We start from the raw sequence: 22,599 nt of genomic DNA, 5'->3' as shown, positions 1-22,599 counted from the left end.
AATCACTGGTAACCAGGACCAAGAGTTAGGGCTGGGGCAGAGGCTGCAGCCAGGAGAGAAGCCCCCTCACCCCGTCTCTGCCCCCTGCTCTTGCTGCTACATGTTTTCACCCACCAACTTCTTCCAACCTCTTGCCTAGGTCTTCTTAGAAAATATATTTAATACTGTGATTCAACACTACAAAAACTTCCAGTGTGAAGATTCTAGAGTTGGAAATGCATGAGATAAGGACAGGGATTATTTAGCTAAAAGTAAGATTTGATAGATCAACAGAAGGCCACAGCGCAAAATGTCTTGATTTTAAGGTCTGATTCCATCAGAAGGAAAGAAGGACAGAGGGAGGGAGGGAGGGAGGAAGAGGGAAAATGAGAGCAATTAGAGTTCTTCAACTCAACCTCTTCACCAAAGTGGGTTTTTTGAAAGGACACCTCTAACCTCTAGCCCCATGTGCAAAAAAACACTCCCCAAGCTAAAATTCAGCCTGCTAAGAACAAGAAATGAAAGGTACTTGGTACAGGAACTAAACATTACCAACAGTTTTCCCAGCAGCTTTTAATAGCAGCTTTTTGTCTGAAAGCATTTCTGGCCTCCTTTCTGCAGGACCCCACATCGCATGCAGAGCCAGCGTGTGGTCACGCTGAAGAGAGGGCGAGCTGCTGTGGAGGGAGGGGAGACTCTTGAATCGGCAAAGTTGTCTACTGAATCTTCTCTTCCAGATTCCCTCACAGTAGTCCCCTCTGAGCGAATGCTGGGGCCCAGCCCAGCCTGGCGGGAAGGTATCTCCTGAGCTCCCTTCCCCACAAGTGAGGAAGCTGGGGCTCCAGGGAGGGGTCCGGGAGAAGGGCTGAGGCAACCTGGCCTAACAGCAGCCCCCCTCTTGTTCCCCTGGAGCAAGAAATCACCTCAGCCCCAGGGACACCATTATCACCAGGCACAGCCAGACAACTAAGGCCCCCACCCCTGCCATTGAGGCGCTCTTAGAAAACAAAGTGCTGGTAGTCTTGGTTCTGACTCCACGGATCCCCAAAGACCAACAGCTCCGGCACAGAAAACGGAAAGCCAACCGTTACCAGGAAATTGCTCTGAATCCCTCTCTGGGAAGTGCAACTCCTCACCCTGGAGGGAGTTTGATTTCTCAGGGGCCCTCACACATCAAATTAACTCCTCCAGTCAACTCACTCATCTTGTCACATCTCTCTGCTCTTGCGGCTCTCAGCCTGAGGCTTGGAAAAGAACTTTTTCTAGGTTGGGTGTCCTGGAGCCAACGGGGAACACGGGTAGATAGAAAAGCATAATCCAACACGCACACTGGTTTTAAGGTCATGCACACGCTGGAACATCTATGTGCTAGGTGCCACCCTGCTTGGATCAGAAAATAACCTGGTACATAGAAGAGGTCAGTGACAGCGTTTAATCCTTTGATCATGAGAGAGTCCATCAAAGAACACAGCAATAAAACCTTACATGTGTAGAGTGCTTTCGGGCTTTCAGAGCATTCTGTCCTTTAGATAGTGCCTTGTTTAAGCCTTGCAACATTCCTGTGAAGTGGTGGGAGCTAATATTATCCTCCTCTCGTCATGGACCAAAGATCTGAGGTCTACTGACTTGCTCAAGACCTTGGAGACTGTAGAAGAGCAGAGCTGGGACCCCTGTCATGCTCCACGAGACCACACAGGGCCGACCTCAGTGCTGTGACACTATTCCTTTCTCCCCTTTCCCTTATCCGCTCCCATCCAAAATAAAGATTTTCATGTTGCGATGCCAAGATCCCGCTTTGTAAGAGGCCAGCGTGCAGCCTGGGTCAGCTGCCGGGCAGCCAGTCCCCGCTGAATTGCTCTTGCGCGTGGCCGGGCACGCCGGCCTCCCACACGCACCCAAGGCCGGTGCCTTCTTGGTTTCTGCTGAGCAATCAGCCAAATTCCCTCCCACGTCTCCCCTGATATTCCCGAAAACAGCATTTCTTTTCTGTTGGAAATGAATTTTTGTTTCTGCATCTGTTTCATCCCTGATGCATGTTCCTAAATCCATGGCTCTCCAAATTTTTAACGGTTTTCTTAAGAGAATAAAAAACTCAAATTACATTGTGAACAAGTTCAAGAGACTTTGTAAATAATGTTTTTACATTTAAATAAGTTGATTATTGCTTGGGAGTTAGACAACACTTTTTTCCTTACCTTGGATATCTTTTTGTGTTACAGAGAATTTAGTTATTCTATAATTTGAAACTAAACCTAATTTTCTCTACATTTCCTGGACCCTGTTGCTGTTAATCCCTTTTCTTTTTTGCTGCCATTGGTTTCGGTTTGTTTTCCATGGGTCAGCTTGTCCTCCCACCCCCTCCTTCCCTTGGTGCTCTGCCATCTTGTGCTTTACTTTCCCTGACCTTTAGATGCCTGGAGAAAAAAAAAAAACAACCCCCACAAACTTCCGAGGTTCTTTCCTTGTTCTAAACTGTTCATGGTAGGCAGTTGCAAACCGAGCCTTCAGGTTGCCGGCTCACAGACCCTGCTCCTGGTGGCAAAGGGAGCCTCCTCGTGCATCTGACAGCCCCACGTACACACTAGATGCAGGGCTTGTTGGGGAATAGGACGCCAGGAGACAAGAGGTCCAACTCCTTTGGCAGGGTTCTCACTTTACCCACTTTCTAAATCGCTTTCTAAATACTCTACATTCTCCTGCCCAGTCTCATTCTCTTAAGTTCTCCTTTTCCTTTTTCTCGTCTCCCTTTTTGAAAGCTTCAAGGCAAAGGGATGAGAATCCAGGCTGTCAGGGGTTAGAAGTGAAAGAGAGTGGAAGAAAGGAGTTTGCTTTTTTTTTTTCTTTTTATCTTATCTTCTGGCTGAAAGAAGGAGAAATAAATATCATAGATGGTGTTGGTGAAACTCTGGCTCCCTGGAGACATCTAAGGAGAACTGGCCATGCCCAAAGTTGGCAGAAACTGAGGTTGATGAGATAGCCTGAAGGTCACATCTTCAACAACGCACAGAAGGTACACCTACACACACACACACACACACACACACACACACACACCCCTACACACACACACACACACACACACCCCTACACACACACACACACCCCTACACACACATACACACACACACACCCCTACACACACACACACACACACACACACACCCCTACACACACACACACACACACACACACCCCTACACACACACACACACACACACACCTACACACACACACACACACACACACCCCTACACACACACACACACACGCACACCCCTACACACACACACACACACACCCCTACACACACACACACACACACCCCTACACACACACACACACACACACACACACACCCCTACACACACACACACACACACACACCCCCCTACACACACACACACACACACACACACACACACACACACGCAGGCTGAGTGAAGGGCGAGGCAGTAAGCTGTCAGGGGAGCCAACTCCAGGTTTCATTAAAAGCAGAAATGAACAGCTGTCTCCTGCTTCACCATTTACAGAGCGCTCTCCTCTGTGTCCACCCGTGTAAGCCTTAATGACAGCTTCCACGGCTCTGACCGGCTTCCTCGGGGCTGAGACGAGGTGGGATCTGCGAGCTTCTGTTCTCTAACCAAAAGCTACTGCAGACAAAGGAAAATGCTCATGCTCCTCGAGCACAAGAAAGGAGTCCCTTCCTTTGCTTTTAAGATGTGACAAGTCCAGAAGCCAAGAAGGAAAGATCCTCCCCATGAGCCTAGGAGGACCTGTCACTTCCACTTTCATGGTGTGAGAAATCAGAATTTACTCAACTCACAGAATGGGAGGACCCGAAGGAGCGCAGGTGACAATTTCATCCCCCCCCCCATTTTAAAGAAGAGAAAGATGAGCGTCAGAGATGAGCACTGGCCCGTCACTGGCCACCGACTGTTGTATCTGTAGGGCGGCCAAGTGCATATTGTGGCCAGTTCTATTTGGGAGTGGGTGCAAGAATACTAACACTACCTCTTCTTTGTGATGCACTTCATGGTTTATAAAATTTTTTATTTGCATGATAACTCTTATGCGCATCACAATGATCAATGCTTGTAACTCTTCCCATTTTACAGATGAGGAAATTGAAGCTAATGGGGACAGGTGGTTTAATAAGAGTTAGCTGTCTTGTCCAGCTGATCTCACTCTTTTCACTGCCCCTCAGTGCTTCTCAGATTGTTTTAAGAGTTTACAAGGCCCAAATCCTTACTTTTTTAAAACAAGATTTATCTGAGACACATTTTCCTTAGAATGTTATAGATTAATCCCAGCATTTGGGTGACTGATTTGGGAATTATTTTTGTTTTGAGGAACGCCTGCCATGTGCCAAGTACAAGTACCCTGCCAAGTTATTAGGGTAAAACATGAGATTACCTATATCTGCTATTTTTTATCTCAAAAATGTCCCTTTCACATGGTTCAACAATTAAACCTCACTTTCTTGAGACTAGAGTAGGTGTCAGAGAAGTTTTTAAAAATCGTAACGGTCTTCTCCTGCCTTTGTATTCCTTATGTGTTAAGGCAATGTGAATTACCTATAGAGGACACGGTTTTCTAGAGTTTAAATCAGGCAAGTTAGTGCTACAGTCATAAACTGAGCATTGAGATTAAAACATGAATGAGATGCTACTCCTATCCTGAAGGGGTACAGCTTAATGGGGAGACTTGGCATTTTGACAGTTTCTAATTCAGGAATCATTAGGTCAGAAGCAGTGTCTCACAGAGCAGGCCCTCAGTTGACATTTGATAAAGGAATGAATAATAAAAATGGCTAAGGTATCCTGAATGCCTGCCCTGGGTCACGCACTGACCTAAATTCTTTATGTCTGTTATCTTACTCTGCACATTAACCCATGAGGAAGGCACTATTCCTATTGCACAGATGAGGAAAAGGAGGCTTTGGGCAGTGGGCAACAGCCCAGCAGTCTCATTAGTTAGTAGTGGAGCTGGGATGGAGACCAAGTGGTCAGACTCCAGAGCCCAGGCTCTTAAACTGATAAGCAATCTTAAAGGGAGGAAGGTAGACAGGTGATGGTGAGTTTGGTTTGGGACATGCTGAGTTTGAGGTCCCTGTGGGGCATCCAGATGGCTCTGTCCACTAAACACGCAGGGATGTAGATCTGGTGCTTGGGTGATAGGGTGGACCAGATGCACAGATCTGGGAGGCACCCATATATTTTCAGTTGATGCTCTCAGAGAACACAGGAAGGGCCTCCTTCTGAGATCAGTCTTGGGAAATGCCATTATTTAAAGGGTGGACAAAGGCCGGAGAGAGTCAGGGACAGCAATGGAGAAAAAGCACAAGAGAAGTAATAATGGAGCCACGGCCTTCTCTCTGCCCTTCCCCCTCTGAAGTGCTCTTCAGATTGACAAACCTAAAATCACCTCTGCATAGAGCAGAGTCGAGGCAGAATATTTCAAAGACATTAAGTAATCCAGTAATAACTCATACCTGGTTTTCAAATTCAATCCAAAACAATCTTGGATTGACCTCCATATATACTGTTATGATACATTACCCAGCCTCCAGGCATGGCTTTATTTCTGTCAGGCGCCTGGGACACATAGGCCTGGTGGAGGAGAAAGACTGTAGGCTGACAGTTCTCAGAATTGTATTTGCCCCACAGTCCCCTGAGGAGTGCAATAAAATGCAGATTTGCATGGCCACCCACAGACATTCTGGTTCAGGAGGCAGCAGGCGGGGCCTGGGATTCCCCAAGTCTGCAATCTCTCAGGTGATCCCAATGGCTCTGTGGTCCCTTCTTTGAGAAACAAGACAGTATAGATGATGAATACTCCATTATCAATAACAACATAATAAGTGACCTCATTTAAAATCATCCTCACATTGTTTTTATGCATTACAATCCTAATGTCTGAACATACAGCTAGAATTATTTCCCTTGGGAGCAAATGTGATCATTAAAGGCTCAAAAAACTTTTTCCAGTAAATATTGATTCTTGGAATCATTTGACAGGTTTATTCGACATTTAATTTGCCATCAAATTCCTGCCATTGATCAAATCCAGGGAAACAGTTGCCCTTTCACCCTCATCTGTTACTATCGGGACCAAATCATCACACTATTATTCCCCCTCAAAGCCAGCTGCCTTGAAAACAAAAGCCAAATTAGCTTTTTTTGGTTCTTGGCTATTGAAAAGGAAACAGAAAAAGAAAAAAAAAAAAAAAAAAAAAAGCAAGTGGCTGACATAACACGTATTAAACCTAGAGTCTAATAATTGCCATCCCTGGGCAAGCTGTTAGCCCTGGGCCAGGGAAAAATAATGTAAGTTGATTTTTTCCCCAGTAAATTCCCGAGGGGGCAATACTGCCGGCAGGAGCTGGGGCACAGCCACCAGCTTGGTGATCTGCCAGGAAGGGACTTCTTAAGGTTGAGATCCTGACCTAAAAAGATGAGGCCCAAGAGACCTGAGATCTGGTCCTGGCTGAAGTGGTGCCTCGGCCGCCACCATCTGCAACAGTGCCCTACAGGTGGATACTCAGGTCCCGGCTCCAGCCGGTACAAATAAACCTGGTCACATCTTTAAAGCATTTGACATAAAGCCTTAGCCCACCCCAAGAGACCGGTGGTTTTTGCTGTCTGTTGGAACTGTGTTTATTTATACACTGCCTCATTTCAAAGGGAGGTGGAGATGGCTAATTCGTACACGCTCAGTGAATCAGCACCTGTGTGTTTCCATGTTACACTGTGCAGGTATTGTTCATGGCTGGAAGCTTGGCTTCCCGGAAAAGTACACCCAGTGCTTACTGACCTTGGGTCTTCCCTCTCCCAGGGCTGAAGGGTAACTCTCAGCACAGCCCTGGTTCCTCGTTTCTTTCCTGCTCTCTGCCCTCAGTTACACGCCCTGTCTGGGAAACCAAAGTGATATCTCACTGAGAGTTTGGTTCTCAACTTCTCTCAGCTGACTTCCATTGAATCCCAAGCATGCTCCTTCCATTTTTAAATACATTTTCTTTAGACCTTTGGCCCACGGATGGTCTTTCAAGATCTCTATGGCATGGGCAGGCTCCATCCTTTGCTCACAAATAGCCCCAGAAAAACCATCACATTTGCTCACATGTTTTCCTCCTAACTGTACTCCTTTTTTTAATTCTAAGCAGGGAAGAAGGAAGTATCCCTGTCCTCCCCTCCAACTTCCACTTAATCCTCTTCTAGTCTCTGCATGTTGTCCTAGTAGACAGCAGCAGGAGAAGGGTACCATTTTTGAAGACTTAATAAGCTACAGGAACATAAAGCCTTGGGTAGATATTCGGTCCTATTTACTAAACATTAAACAGGACCATGCAATAAGGTTTTGTCAGGTTAACTACTCTAATCACATCTTCAGAGGTTCTGCCACAGAGGATATTGAGCTCCTGTGCATAGGCTAGTTCCAGCTCCTCTCATGAGCGCAGAAGCAGGAAAAATTTAATAGAAGAACTTTCTCCAACTAACCTCTCCTCCCTCAACCAAATCCAAACCCTGTGTTTCGGCAGTAAAATATTTCTTAAAAGGATAAAGGGGAACCATTGCATGAACTAATGCAATAGTCTCTTAGGAACATCATACAGAGTTGACCTTCTTGCTGCATATCATTGTTTTTAGAGCAGAAAAAGAGATATGGGACCTAGCTTGCTGCTGATTCAGGCCTGCAAGGAATCTTACTTTGGTGAGTAAGATGCAGGCCCTCAGCATTCAAGTCAGCCAGCAAGTTTTTTCATTTCACTTAATAGCATTCAATTGAAATGAGCCATACTATTAAAGCTTACATAAAGTAAACTGGTAATTCATAATGCTGATGTGTTAATTTAATTTCCACTAAAAGCAATCAAATTTTTCAGTAAACCAGACATTCATGCCAATTGGTCACTGAATTTTCTTCCCCCCAGCGGGATAGTTTGCTTGCAGATGGTTTTAAATAAAGGATGTTGCTTGATGATAACCATTTACCATGCCATAAAATAAGACGTAATACCTACTTAAATCTAATCCATTCCTTACATGTCCAGCTCATGTTTTATTTCCTTTGGGAATATCTCTCTCTCCACCTCAATTCCCAGAATTGTCTCTTCCCCTAATTCTGATAGTGGCTAACAGTCTCTATATCACTAGATATAGAGGTATTAGAGGAAGTACTTGAATATTTATAAATTATTGCCTCCAACTAACTCATCTTAGTTAACAAAATGCTTTCACATACTTTTATGTACAGTATCTCATTTGAACGTCCTATGAAGGTGACAATTTGGATGTAAATCTCATAGAGCCTAGATCCAAGCCTTCCACCTGTAGGCATTCAGGTGATGATGATCTTTTGCAAAACAAGACAACTAAAAATGTAGATACCCATAGTTACACACACAAACACCCATTCTATCTTGGAGTGGGATTTAACATAATAGTGTGCACTGAAATGCAGCCTTTAGAAGTGAGCAAATCAGGTGATCTACCTTCAGGATGTGAGAAATATACACCTGGGCGTCATTAGCAGAAAGCCCGATGCCTTACATAAATAATTAAAAAGGAAACACTACCTAGCTCTTTTCATGTGGATTAGGGCCAAAAAATGCCCTGAAGTGTCAGGAGTTGTTTGTGTCTGTTTGGTTTTCTCACAAGGGCATCGGGTTTTACCTCTGGTTGTTCAGCCACCCCTTAAGATCCCTCAAGAAACTAAGATTGGGCAACATTACAAAGGTTTCATTATGATTTTATATTTAACTATAAGGTCTTCACAAGGTCACTATCAATAGGGTGCCATGGCTTTTCCCCAAACCATACTTTTTGGTGAAGGTTTATTTCTTACTTTAACAATTTTGTTTATTTATTTTATTGTTATTATTATTTTGGACAGAGTCTTGCTAGAGTGCAGTAGCATCATCATGGCTCACTGCAACCTCAAACTCTTGGGCTCAAGTGATCCTCCTGTCTCAGCCTCCCAAGTAGCTGGGATTACAGGCATGCACCACCACACTGGCTAATATTTCTTTTTTTTGTAGAGATGGGGTCTCGCTCTTGCTCAGGCTGGTCTTGAACTCCTGAGCTCAAGCAATCCTCCCGCCTCAGCCTCCCAGAGTGCTAGGATTACAGGCATGAATCACTGAGCCCATTCTAACAATTTAGTTTTTATTTATTTTAAGATGAATAGCACTGCCCTGCGGAAGACTGTAGCTGAATGGACATATCTACAGACTTAAGAAAACGTGATGTAGGAAATAAAAGGAATTAAGTTCTGGGCCATATATTTAATTAATGTTTACTGAACAAACAGAGATTTGTTTCTGACATGATGCAGTCAAATCTGGCCAACAGGCATTTTCAAGGCATTGATAAATGTATTCTGAACCAACAGATGTTGCTCTCCTGAGGAACAGGTATGAAACCTAGGATGCAGAGCAAGTCAGACAAGGTAGTCAGGTATATTCTATCCTCTTCTATCTTCTTTTAAGAAAGACTGAAATTCCAGTTTAGAATGAGTTCAGGGAGGGAGGAAAAATCATCTGGGGACTTTGGGAAAACTTGCTCTTGAAAAAAATCTATAGATTTGAATTTCCATGAGAAGTACCAGGTTCTCATAAGAAAGGTAGCGTGCATAAAAACACTTTTACATTCCTATCTTGCATTATTCTCTATTAGGTATTTTTTATATATTTATACAATTGGAATATATGCAATTATCCATATGCATGCTAATCAAAATTCTTACCACACATTTTCTTTGCTCTTTCAGAAATAAAATAGGGTAAGTTGGGAGTGTATTTTGACCCTGTAAAACTGCCAACAAGTCAGCCAGCTCTAGAGAAAAATGGGCCAAATCAGGCTCTGCCAGAGCTCCAGAGTATAACCAAAAGAAAGAACATCTGATTCGTATCCAGAAAGCAAGGCTGAGCGCCTCATTTATTTTGGAGCAGAGGCTGTCGCTGGAGAAGCTGGAAGGGGAGGCAGAGCACACTAAGGTTGTAGAAGGCACTACTGCTCAGTTTAAACTCAGCTATCTGGAAAATGCAAGGATCCAAAATTAAGGGTTGAGAAGGCAGGAGCTGAGCCCTCCTTGACTCTGGGCTTTGGCCGAGCAGCATGGGGCCAAGGGGACAGGAGCCGAGAGGACAGTGCTTGGCTTGCTTTCTGTGGGTCAGCTGCCCAATGGCTGATTCGAAGTCACTGTTTTCTCACAATTCTTAAAGGATGTAAGCTGTTGCTTTAATGTGTTATTTATACTGTTCTGAAAAATATTTGCATCGCCTTTCTGTCATATCTAATCAAATTCATTATAAAATTTCCTATTTCATGTCTACAAAATTGCTCTAAAGAATTAATTTCATTATTTTTTTTAATTAAAAAAAATTAAGGGTTATGAGTACCAAGATGCAAACTCCACTTACCAATACTTCAACTCTCGGGATCTTGATGCCAATGATAAAGAAAAAATGTCTTTCTCTTCTCTGGTCCATTTTCTTTCAATATGAAATGTCTATGTACTCTATAGCTTCATTAGACAAATCATTCTTTTAATATCTTGGTCTGTTTTTATTTGATTTAAAGAATGCCAGTCTCCCAAGGGTATCTAATGGAACACTAGAGGTACATGGCTTGACACATAAAATATATTCTGCATGAGTCTTTCCTTATTAATGGATAATTATGTAAGTGGGCTCAATTGTGGGCCCTCCCCAGTTTATACCTGAGTCTTGTGGTCAACTGGGAAGTGTTGTCCAGAAAAGCAGCAGAGAGAGAACCAGCTCACACTTTCTTGTTAATATTTTCTAGACGGTATGATAACTACTCTGGAATTTAATCTTAACTTGCTAACTTTCTAGCCTTTGGGAGTGGAATTTTTGCTTCTAGGTTTTAAAAAATCCAATTAGCAAATTTCAAACTGTGGGACAGATGCTGTAAAAATCAACACACACAGGAAATCATACCCTTCTGCTCAGTTATTTCCCATAAGGCTCGCATGGAACAGAAAGGTGCTGATTTAGCAGAATGCTAAACCATTCTGTAAATTTGGATCCCCTGTTTCTCTTTGTTCTTCTTCTTTTTTCTGCATTGTCTACATTTTGGCATTTCTGTGTCACCTCTTTGGTTTTGGAGCTTTCACACCAAGCATTTCCCATGGGGAAAAAAAAAAGGAAATATAGCAATTAGCATACACTGTGTGGCCTCACCAAACTTGTGCACTCACAAGCATGTCTGCACGACAGACAGTGGGCCGCGTTTCGTTTTGACTCCTGGACTGCCCTGCCTTGCTCACAGCCTGCCATCTGTCAGCTGGAGATGCCGCCCCTGCCCTCCCTCCACCGTCAGCTTTCCCAGCCGCTGCGCAGCCAGTCAGCCTCGCTGGCTCAAACTACTACTTAATGAGTTTTTAATTCAGTTTTGACTCTGGAACCCAGCCAGCTACTGCTGCCTGGGGCTTGCATTTCCCTTTATATATCATCAGAGAATAGTCATAAAGACAAGTCATGCCACTGTTGGATTTCTACGGGAGGATTCACTAGGCCCCACGTTATCGCAAGCCCTTGCTGGCTGCAGATGAGAAAAGGGCTAAAGGGAGTCAGCTCCCAGAGCCAGGAGGGCGGGGAGGATGAGGGGGACGCCTCCAAGTGCTCATGAGCGACTGCTTTGACCTTTCTAGGGAATGAACACTGCTCTGTTACCAAGGAGCCTTAGTCCAGCAGGGAGAAGGACCAGCAGGGAGAAGGAGAACTAGACAACATGGAATATTTTGGCGGCCAAAATCAAATGCATTCTTATATAGGTGCCCATGATGTAGTAAGATCCTGCAGCACTCCTCTCCACCAAGGTTCCAGTGGCCAATTCTCTCTCCCCTCTGAGGCTGGAAAGGGGTCTACACACTGCCCTTACCTCCCTGGACTCCTGTGTGGATCACGAAGCAGCCAGTGCTCCTTGGAGAGGCTCTGTGTAAACCACAGAAGCATTACTCTAAGAGACAATGAATGTTGAGAAAACTCTCTGAGGCTTAAAGTGCCGGGATACATCTTGTAAATGATGCAGTTTTTCCTACATTTGCCAAACCATATAGCTAGGATGTTACAGTCTAAAATTTCAGGGCCCGGGACTGGCAGCCAGAAGACCTGGGTTTAAGTGCTCTTCTTGCCAGCTGTGTGATTTGGGGCAAGTGACTCTGAGCCCTGCCCTATTAAGTGGGGATAATAATAATGACCACCTCTGAGGGTTGATGTGAGGGTACAACACAATGGGGTATGAGAGGTACTGAAACGTTTGCTATTACTACGATTTCTCCCTCCCAGTCCACTCAGTTCTCCAGTCAGGCTTTGCAGCTTCCTCTATCACGGCACTCAGCAGGTTCTATCATGATATCTCCCAACATGTGGTGCGTGTTCTATTGGCAGTATGCAAGATTGGGGTGATACACTGATAAGCTTTTTAACATTTTAACAACAATGCATATTCTTATATATAATATACATGTTTACGGTTATATGGCACTGCTTTTTCATCTAGGGTAGTGATATAGTCCTGTTTGATAAATGGTTACGTGAATTAACGATCATTACACCCTATCCTCTTGTTGACTGGATGGGAGAATTGAGGCATAGCTACCCTGAACATGATTTCCATGGTCCTTCACTGCCATATTGTCAGGGCATGAGCTCGATGGCTCAGACAAGAGAGCTGGTACCCAGCAAGAGATGAGGTGGCAGAGTCACCCAGGAAGTGGTTCCCACCCGGCTCATCATCAGCCCCTTTCAAGCCATAAAAAGAAACCCACAGAGTGGCCAAATTAGTGTCCTTCAAGGAAGAAACCAATGTTCTTCAACTCAAGATGCCCCAAAGATTCTAACCCACAGCTGATACAAAAAAAAGTTACTCTTAGACCACAAACAATGTCACCCTTGTCACAGCCCTAGCCTAGATCATCATCACTCCTTATCTGAATTGTGAAACAACACTTCCTGCTGGGTCTCCTGGTCTCCAGGCATGCACTTGTCCAATCCATCTACAAACTACAGCCAGAAGAATTTTTATTTACAAATTTCCATATGGTTAAGAGCTCAGACTCTGAAACCAGACTTCAGGGGTTCAAATTCCAGCTACACCACTTACTGGCTATGTTACCTCCAGGTAAGTTACTTAACTTCTCAACAACTCCATCTCCTCCTCTGTAAAATGAGAAGAATAATAGCGCCTACCTCACAGGGTTGCTGCGAGGAGTAAATGAGTTATCAGGTAGTGTGCGCATCACAGGACAGTGGTAGGTAAGTGTTAGCACGACGTAAGTTTCCACGTTACCACTGTCTTCGTCCTGCTCCTCAACATCATCATGCCGCCTCTCTCCTTAGATCCATTTCTGATGTCCCGAGTGCCTTCGAAATGGATCTAAGCTCCTTAACATGGTTCACCTTCCCGTTCTAAACTTCATCTCACCCCTGTGAGATGGGAAACCACAGGAAACCACTTGTACTTTTCCAAAGATGCTCTGTTCTATCCGGCCTTTTTGGGTCTCTGCCTGTGGTGTTCTCTTTGTCTAGATAATACTCATTCTCCTCCTGCGTACTTGGCTATTTCCTACTTGTCCTTCGGGTCTTGGAGAGACATCATCCCCTCTCTGGGGGGTCTTCCCTGAATGCCCTGTCCCACAGGGAGCCCAGTGCTCACTCTGTGGTCATGAACACCATGCTGTGTCTCTCTGCTGGGGGCTGAGGCCCACTCAGATGTCCAAAGTCAGCTTTCACCATGGCATCTGGTGCTGTCTTACAGGAGGTGCTTGGCATTTATTTATTATTCATCAGTGGAGATGGCTGTGAGGGAAAGCCTTCCTAATCAAAACTGTAGTTCGAGGTTTTGAAAAGAGTACAGTAACATTGATTAAATAAATGAGTGTAGGATAGCTGAAAAGAGTCTGTGCAAATGAGGCAGATTGAAATAGACACCGATTCAGACTACAAGTTATAGTATTTTTTTAAATTTCCAACTGAATCAGTCTGACATATGTATACATCTGTGAACTATCACCAGATTCAATGTACCAAACGTTTCCACCCTCCTCCAAATTTCCTCTTGCCTTTTTGTAATCCATCCCTCCAGCCCTACCCCAAAGCAACAACTGATCTTTTTTCTGCCACTAGAGATTGTTTTGGTTCATAACTTCAAGAACTCTGTAGTAAGACATTTTACAAAAGAATAAACACAACTGATAATGTCCAGTGTATTTTTAAACAGTTGTATAATTGTATCCCACATAAGCTATGATTCCACTTATTCATAAATACTTGAGAATAAGTTGTTAAAAATAGGTACCTGATTTAATCTAGTCATTAAATAAATTACTATATTTTACCTACAAATGTGGGTTTTAAATCCAATCAACTGGTAATTTAAGTGTTTTAGAGTCAAGGCACATTTCCAGAGACTAGAGGAAAAGTGGGGCTGGGTATCTCACGAGGCAGCAAAGCCCCCACTGTGGAGACAGATGGGAAACCAGGAGCTGCTGGTCTACTGGCAGCAGTGCTAGAATGGTGGTCCCTGGTTCTGGCTGACCCTCAGAGGCACATGGGCTGCTTGTTAAAATTACACGTTGCTGGGTCTGATCTAGGCCAGTTGAATCAGCATTGCTAGAGGCAGGGTGATTAAAAAGCTCGGGATGATGATTCTGATCATCAGGCAGGTTTGAGAACCCTTATTCTCAAGATTGTTCTAAGGCTGGGTGGAGGGTTGACCTCCCTAACGGCTTCTCCAGGGGTCCCGTTCAATTCTAAGCTTCAGTGATTTATAACCACATTTGAAATTACATCATAAGAAGCAACTCCTTTGAAAAAGTCCTCCTCCTATCAAGTTCTACAATACGGTTTGGATCAAATTAAGGACATTACCTATCAGCATAGTTATCACTAGGATTTGTAACATGAGACAATTGTAAGGGGCTTTTGCAAGTTAAAAAATAGGGGGGAAAAAGATAGTTTTCCAGAATGAAAGAAAAAGACCTCCAGCCAGGAGAGGAAAGAGTAACAGAACCATGGAAAGGATCCAGAGGCCAATATGGGAACAAGAACAAACGACTGGGCAGAGAGGCCCAGTGATTGTGTGCAATTCAATCCACCAAATACTGACAGAGCTGACCCTCAGCACTGCAGGTGAGGTTCCCAAAAAGAACAAGATGGCCCCTGCCTTCTGGCACAGACACGCTTTGGCAGGGAGGACAGAAGAAAGCCATGGAGGTGCGTGGAGGGCTTGGAAGGCTTTCTATACACGTGGCATCTAGATAGGACCTAAAAGGTGGCGGGTAAAGTGAGGCAAGGTGCCAGCCAGCAGGGAAGTGATGAGCCATGGGAAACAGGTCTCTAGGATGGAGTGATGCAGTCCAATTCGAAGTCCTATAGCTGTAACTCAGGGATACAGAAATGTGAATTTGGATAGATCAATTTCAAAGCCCTGTTTTATACATAAAGATATTAAAGTTCAGAAAGGCTAAGGGACTTGTCTAAAGTCACACAGCAAGATAATGGCACAGCCAGGATTAATGTGTGGGTACCCGGGAGCCCATCCTCCCCAAAGCAATCACTGCAGAGGCTGAGGTTGCTCCTGCAGGACCTCGTGCCTTACAGCTCTGTGATCCCTACACCTCCCTCTTCCATCTGCACTTGGTGACACAGCACATGGAAGATTCTAGTCAGTGATCTCATCTCAAGTGGCATAAAAGGTATCTTTGATTCTTAATCTAGATATTGCTCAGATTCCTTATTGGAAGCCACTGACGGGCTGCAAGAGAAGCAGTTTTAGTTCAATTCTTAGGTTACCTCTTTGGGTCAATGATGGCAAAAAGATGGAATCTCATCCACTTGGCTAAAACTGTTGGCCTGGAGCTGGTCATACTCCTCCCTTCTTTTGGCAAAGAAATAGACTAGAAAACACAACTGCTTTATTTACAAAACCATTTAGAGTGGCAGGGAATGCTTAATACAGAATTTCCAGCAAGTCTCCTCTCCTTAGGCTCCTCTATATTTTGCTTTCACAGTCTTCAGAGACCCCTCGTGGCAAACTCTAAATGAGGGATGAAATGAAAATCCTCAAACACTGCCATTGGAAGGCTTCATGCGGGGTGGTACGATCACTCCTGAGCAACGTTCACTGTGCCGTAATCAATATTCTACCCACATGCATTCATAAAACTTATAGGACCCAACGTGGAAGGGGAAGTGTTTTTTAATGATGATGGTGTAATATTTCCTAAGTCTCTACTATGTTGGGTCCCTCACATTGCATGTAAACAGCAAAGACCCTGGGCTCCACTGAGGGGTAGAATCTAAGCAAGGAAGCAAAAATTACATGAACCTCCTCATACTTCTTTTATTTCCTAAGCACAACCGTAAAGTGATGCACATAACTCCACAGAGTAGGTAATAAGCTCTTTATAAGAAGCTATTTCCTTTTGAGTTTGTTGTTAATTTTGTTTTTCAGGATGTCTTCCTTTTTCTTAACACCACTTTATTTTCATCTTTCCTCTAAGAAGTAAGAGGGAGGAAAAAAAAGATGCCCTCCCAATCAGGCCATGGACCTTATTTACTTCAAAGATTTTTCAAGTTAGTCGCTTTGAAACTATCTCAGAGGGAGTGAAAAGGTCTTTAAATTGTCATATTGATAATGACTTTCACAAGAAAAAAATACTTCTGCCGCTGTTTGGGTTCTTCCCTTTCTCCCCACCTCAGACACTCTTCTTGTCAGTCACACGGCCTTTGCTAAGTGGCAGGTCTCATCCTTGACCACTGAAAGTCAGATCCTACGCAGCATCAGGTGCAGGGCCCCGCCTGGGTGCGTTGTGTGCATGCTGTGCTACGCGGCTCTCTGGGACTTGAAGGCCCTTTTCACACCCTGGTAATGATAATTCAGTACTAGCCCGTCACAAGGCCCCTGAACTGGCTGTCAGTTCTGGTTCTTTCAACACCCGTTTCTTCAGCACACCATCAACAGAGCCTAAGTGTGGACTGGGGAGCAGAAATCCCTCGGGTAGGAGAGAAGGCCAGAGGAAGTCAGGAGTGCCACCGTGAGTCCTCAGTAACTGCAGCTCCCTGTCCACCTGTCTGCCGGAAGCCTGGCTGTGCGAGCAAGATCCCTTTTTAGTTGAAAAGAGACTCACAGGAGAAGCGTTTTTGGTTTGTTCATCCCTTCACTGTAACACCAGTACTAGCATTTATATGAGACATAACAGCTACCATTTATTGACTGTTTATTAAGTGTTCCTTGAGTATGATAACATTAATTCTAATTCTCAGCAAGAGATGCATGATTGATTTCATCATATACATGAGGCAATCGGGGTGCAGAGAAATTAAGTGATTGGTCCAAAGCCATACGGCCAGCAAATGCCAAAGCTGCAATGCAAACCCAGGTATATCTAGCATCCAAGTTCATCTTCTCTCGTCAGCTCCCTCAGTACCCCTGAGTCAAATGCCCTGGCTGGCTCAAGGCTGTGCTCTTCTCTGCCCCCTGGCCTGGCATCTTAGAAGGTGGATGTACCAAAATCTTAGGGAGAAGCAGCATGTTCTGCCCAGGCCCTGGGGCATCATTTGCTAGTCACAGGATGTAAATGGTGTGCTGTGGAGCTAAGCAACCAAATGGTCCTGTGTTCTGGGTCTTTCTGGCCTATGCAACTCCCAACTCTCTCTGGGCCTAAGGCTAGATGCACACATCCACCCAGGTAACACCTGGAGGCCCGGAACCAATGAACAGTCACTTATTTCCGTGGTCAGTCTAGCTTGCTATTGAAGATCTCCCAAGACGTAGATTCTACAACAGTCTCTAGCAAGTCACACTGAGGATTCTGCCCTCCAAGGTGGAGAGGGTGGGTTCTACTATCTGCCCTATTCTTCACTGTCTGAGGATTAGAAGATTCCTCACAAGTCTTCTTTGATGCTGCCTATATTCCTGTCTCAGGAATAGGACTAGCCCTGCTCACTCTGTAATAGACTTGAAATGACATATTGTAGAATAAAATGATTACATCATGAGACTACTGAATTGATATAAACAGAAGGCACCATGGAACAATCAATCGCAGGAACATTTACGAACTCTTCCTACTAAAAGGGATTGCAGAAAATAAGGCTTATTTTTAAACAGTGTAATCAGCCAGGCTATTCCCAGCCTACACTCATTTCCTAGACAATAGTTACAGTGGTTTAAATAACTGTAGCTATTTCTAGCCTGGCAAAGTAAATATAGGCTCATAGAAAAGTATAACTTGTAGTAAAAGACCTAATACTATTGCTCTTGATTAAAGATGTTATTCACTTTTCAGAGACTTTTCAAAAACAGTGGGAAGTGACTATAGGAAGTTTTTTTGATTTGGGGAGGATTTCTTTTTTAGTTTCCAACATACAACTGAAAACTGCCTTTTGTTCTCTGTCCCTGATCCACAACAATACCTTCCCTACTGATTCCCAGTTCTCATTTATGCTCAAAGTGAAAATGGAAATACAAAAAAGGAAAGAAGATAAAGGAATGGCTGATATTTCTTTCCTTGTTCTGTTCAAAAACACGTTTTCCCTTTGTCCAGAGTCAAGACATTTTAGCTCTAGAAGACACTGGAAAAAGATAAGGCAATAGATAAGGGGCTAGCTGGGTAGGGTTCTGACGGAGCCGATCCTCTCCCTGGCAGAGTCTACCAGGTGGAAGTATTATTTCATGAGGCTGGAGGCTGCCTGTGCCATCCCCAGCCCCTTCTCAAGTTAAAATAACCATGAATAAGGCCTTGGATCTCACACTACTCAGTCTTGGAAAGTTGTTCCCTTTAAAAGTGGACTCAGATTCAAATGAGAATTTGGTATGAAACACTTTAGTTCCTGGGGGACCCCTGAAATCCCTGTTGAATCTTCACAAATGTCCCTTTCTTTATTTCCATCATTTTATGCCTGGAAGGCTCCCTCTAAAATCCATAAATGCCAACCTTTCATGACCATTAAGAGAGTATAGAAGGCACTCCTTCCCCCAGGGCACAAGTTAAATCATCGGTATAATCGTGTTTATCAACAATACAACACCAGATGGTCAACTTAAAACAGATAATCATACAGAGACAACCAAGCTAGAAGATGGCCAAGCATTAGTTACTTGCCAGTCCTCAGGCTGTAGGCACCTAGGGACACTCTTCATTGTGTTAGCATACATAATCTGCCCTTTTAGTAGCTTCCAGACACTGGGCATTTTTGTTTCTCCAAAGAGATACCAAAGAATCCCCAAAGGAGTCCTAAGAAGCATAATGGAGGAGTAATGTATTGTTTTGACTAATGCCTAAACGTTCTTCTTCAAAGAAAGATCATCTTTCTACACAATCTTTCACCAGGGGCTGATTTTTTTTTCTTTCAGTCTTGATTGCATAAGTCTCCTTTTCTCCTAGAGACAGTGTAGGAGGCCTTGGGGACTGGCGAACCTGAGTTCAAATCCCAGCACAGCAACTTGCTAGCTATGACCTTGGGCAGATGATTTAATCTCTCTGACTCACAGTTTCCTCACTTGTAAATGGGAATAACAGTACTCACACCCCACAGGGCTATGTGAGATCTTGTTTGTAAAGAGCCTGGCACATGGGTGCTCAGTAAGTGGGGGTCACTATAATTACTATAGTGATTAGATTTGGGCATACTGCCCAAATCCGTAACTTCCTGCATAAATGAACCCTTTCAAAATCAAATTGTATACATTTATATAAAACCTCCCTGGACCCAGATTCCCTCTCTCCCTCTCCAAGATTCCCTGGTTTTCTCCAGAGGTGCTCCATTCAAATGTCTTCCATCCATCAGCGCTTACTCCCAAACTGCTTCTCCACGTGACAGGCCTAGAGCAAAAACAGCACTAGCTTTACCTGTTGCCTTCCTTATTCATTTCCACTGAGTGCAGGTTTTGGGTCTCATTAGGAAACCACCAAAATTTCAAGTTGTCTATGTTCACAATGTCAGGTTCAAAAAAAAAAAAGAAAAAAAATTCAAGCTGTCATCACTTTGCCAATCAACACACTGGTGAACCTCTCCAAATTACTCATCCTAAAGTTATAACTCAAACACCATTGAAAACCTACCCCATTCAGCCACGGGACAGAGCCCTTGTGTATGCATTGCTGCTGGGTTTAAGGGAATCTATTCACATTGTCCAAACACCTCTCCTCTTTCTTTTCTCCAATTGCTTTAATTGCCTAAATAATTGTATGAAATGAGGACAAGATTTAGGGTTCATTTAGGTTTGCATCATTTAGCGTTTCGTACTATCCCCTACTAATCCACCTGAATACAAGGACTATCATAAAAATCAGGGAGAAAGAGTAATAATAGCCAGCATTCAGTACGCACTTTCTATGGGCAAGGCATTGTGGAAAGTGCTTTACATTTACTATTTCCTTCACCACCACCATTTCCCATAGTCCAGAAGCAATTACTGGAAGGTTTGGGCTTTGCTTTTACAGCAAGGATCCATCACGAGATGTCATGAATCTTGTCAAGAAGGTAGTCATTTTTCTCCACCTTTAGGGACTGAGATCAATCAGTCCTTAGGTTCTGCTGCCCACCTGCCCTCGAGACTCCCCCTAACCCCTGTCATCAGTCCCGGGGAGGGTGTGGAAGCCCATGGCTCACTGTCCCCGGGAATCCCATCTCCACCTTGTCGCTGGGCTCCCACTGTCTGCAGCACACAGCTGCAGCTGCTGACCTGTGTTTTGCTATTTGCATTTCAAATAAGTTAATAAAAGCAACGAACTAAATAATAAATTGGAGATTTGTGTTTACAACTACACGACAAAGGCCTTTGATTAACCCACAGTACCACAGAAAAGCAACTCAATAATACCACCAATTGTACTTTATATGCACATACAGGGCCTCTCAGCTGATTATCTTGGGATTCTTACAAACATCACCCTCTCAGTCCAAACAGAGTGAAAAACAACATCCTTAGGTAGGAAGAGTAGACCAAGACAGATATAAGAGAAATGCACTGATTTGCATACTGTTACAATTAAAGTCAGTTAATCATTCATCTGTTATCTGCTTAACACACACCAAGCACTAAGCAAGTGCTGGTCACTGGCCAGTTGGGCTGTGTGGGGATCTGCTTTATAATCCACTGCTCTCTACAAATACACCTACAAGGACTAGGAACCGAGAAGGCTTAAGGTCTTCCAGTCCATGATATGCTGCTTCTCAGTTCTGACTTGTGACTTACAAGGTCTCCCCGGGCCTCAGTTTCCTCCTCTGTACAATGGGAGGGGGCCTATGGGGAGTGAGTTGGGACTGGCTGCTCTTGAGTCCCTTTCTGCTCCATGTCCCTGTGTGTGCATCACATGGAAACTCTGCTTCCCACATCATGCACAGAGATGCCTGGCAACAGCAGCTGGGACCAGAAGAGCTGTGCTTGAGTTCCTAAATCTTACCAAGTCCTGGTTTCCTGGTATGCAATGGGAACAATGACAATTCTTATCTACAAGGTTGCTTTGAGATTTAAATGAGGTAACTCATTTAGACACTGTACAAACCTGAGTTATCACTAACATCCCTGAAATTTGGGATCAGAAACTGACAGCTCATCTTTCTACTGTCCTGAGGCATCTCTATCATGTTTTATGCTTTTATTGCTCAGTTAGCTCACAATGGCTCTCACTCCGTGGCCTTGATGTTTTATTTTCAGGTTGCACGCATTTATTTACTTATTTAGAGGATGAGATTTTGAAATTTCCTGCCTTCATCTAATGTATGCTTGGTCCACAAGAAAATGCTTCATTTAATCACACAGATTTCTGTTTTCTCTCCTAAGTTTAACACTTATCCCAAGAAGGGGCTTAAGAAATTCAGTACATAAGGAAGTGAGGGTGAGGAGCAGGGGTGGTGGGTGTCGCAGGCCGGGCTGGAGCAGCAAGTGTGGTGGTGGATCCCGCAAAGACAAATCTGTGTTTCAGAAGCAGAGGAAGTGAGAAGCAGGCAGGGTGGGGTGCAAAGCGGGGGGTCTTGTGCATTCAAAATGAAAATCCGTCAACTAACTCTTGGACTCTGTCATATTTTCTACCAAAAGGCTACTCAGAAGTGGGAAAGAAACTGACAGAAAATGAAGTGATTTTAGGAAATGTCTCAAAAACAGCCACTGTCAATCAGAACATCATTGCTCTCCTGACTCCGCTGATGCTGGGAATGTGGTGTGGGGAGGCCTCAAATGTGACTATGTGTGCCCAGACAGGACAGTTGCACAATCTCTCCATGAAGGACTTTACCTTTGTATAGACTTCAACATTCCACCCTATTTACAGAGAGATTTTCATGTAATCCATCACACATTTTTGTTGTTAGTGTAACTACCAGAATAACTTCCAGGGACCAGAATATGCAAAACCACAACCTCTACTTTTGTGCCAACACATTCTCTCCAAATCACATTCTCAATCACTGCTTTTGTTAAGTCAGTCCATAGCTCAAGAACCACCAATGGCTCCCCAGCTCTCTCAGAATTAAATCCAAGCTCCTCAGCCTAGAACTCAAGCCCCTTTGCCATATAGTACTCTGGGAGGAGCAAAATGTATAAAACATGGAATTACCACTTTTGAGGGGTTCAACAGTTTACTTGGTGA

General features: G+C 44.0%; 1 protein-coding gene across 2 annotated transcripts in view; it reads right to left on the bottom strand.

The window, feature by feature from the left end:
- MAP1B (microtubule associated protein 1B) overlaps positions 1-22,599 on the bottom strand; it is a 98,402-nt gene that overhangs the window by 29,687 nt on the left and 46,116 nt on the right. The window contains exon 1 of one of the 2 annotated variants that reach the window (XM_045566106.1): positions 1,180-1,324. The exons of the other annotated variant lie outside the window; for it this stretch is intronic. Within the exon in view, the coding sequence (XP_045422062.1) occupies positions 1,180-1,324 (145 nt within the window). Of the gene's footprint in view, positions 1-1,179; positions 1,325-22,599 lie in introns of those variants that run through there. 2 annotated transcript variants of the gene reach the window in all.

The sequence above is a fragment of the Lemur catta genome, chromosome 12 (assembly GCF_020740605.2).
Source record: "Lemur catta isolate mLemCat1 chromosome 12, mLemCat1.pri, whole genome shotgun sequence".
NCBI classification, from domain to species: Eukaryota; Metazoa; Chordata; class Mammalia; order Primates; family Lemuridae; genus Lemur; species Lemur catta.
This window is presented reverse-complemented; position numbering and strand designations above follow the sequence as displayed.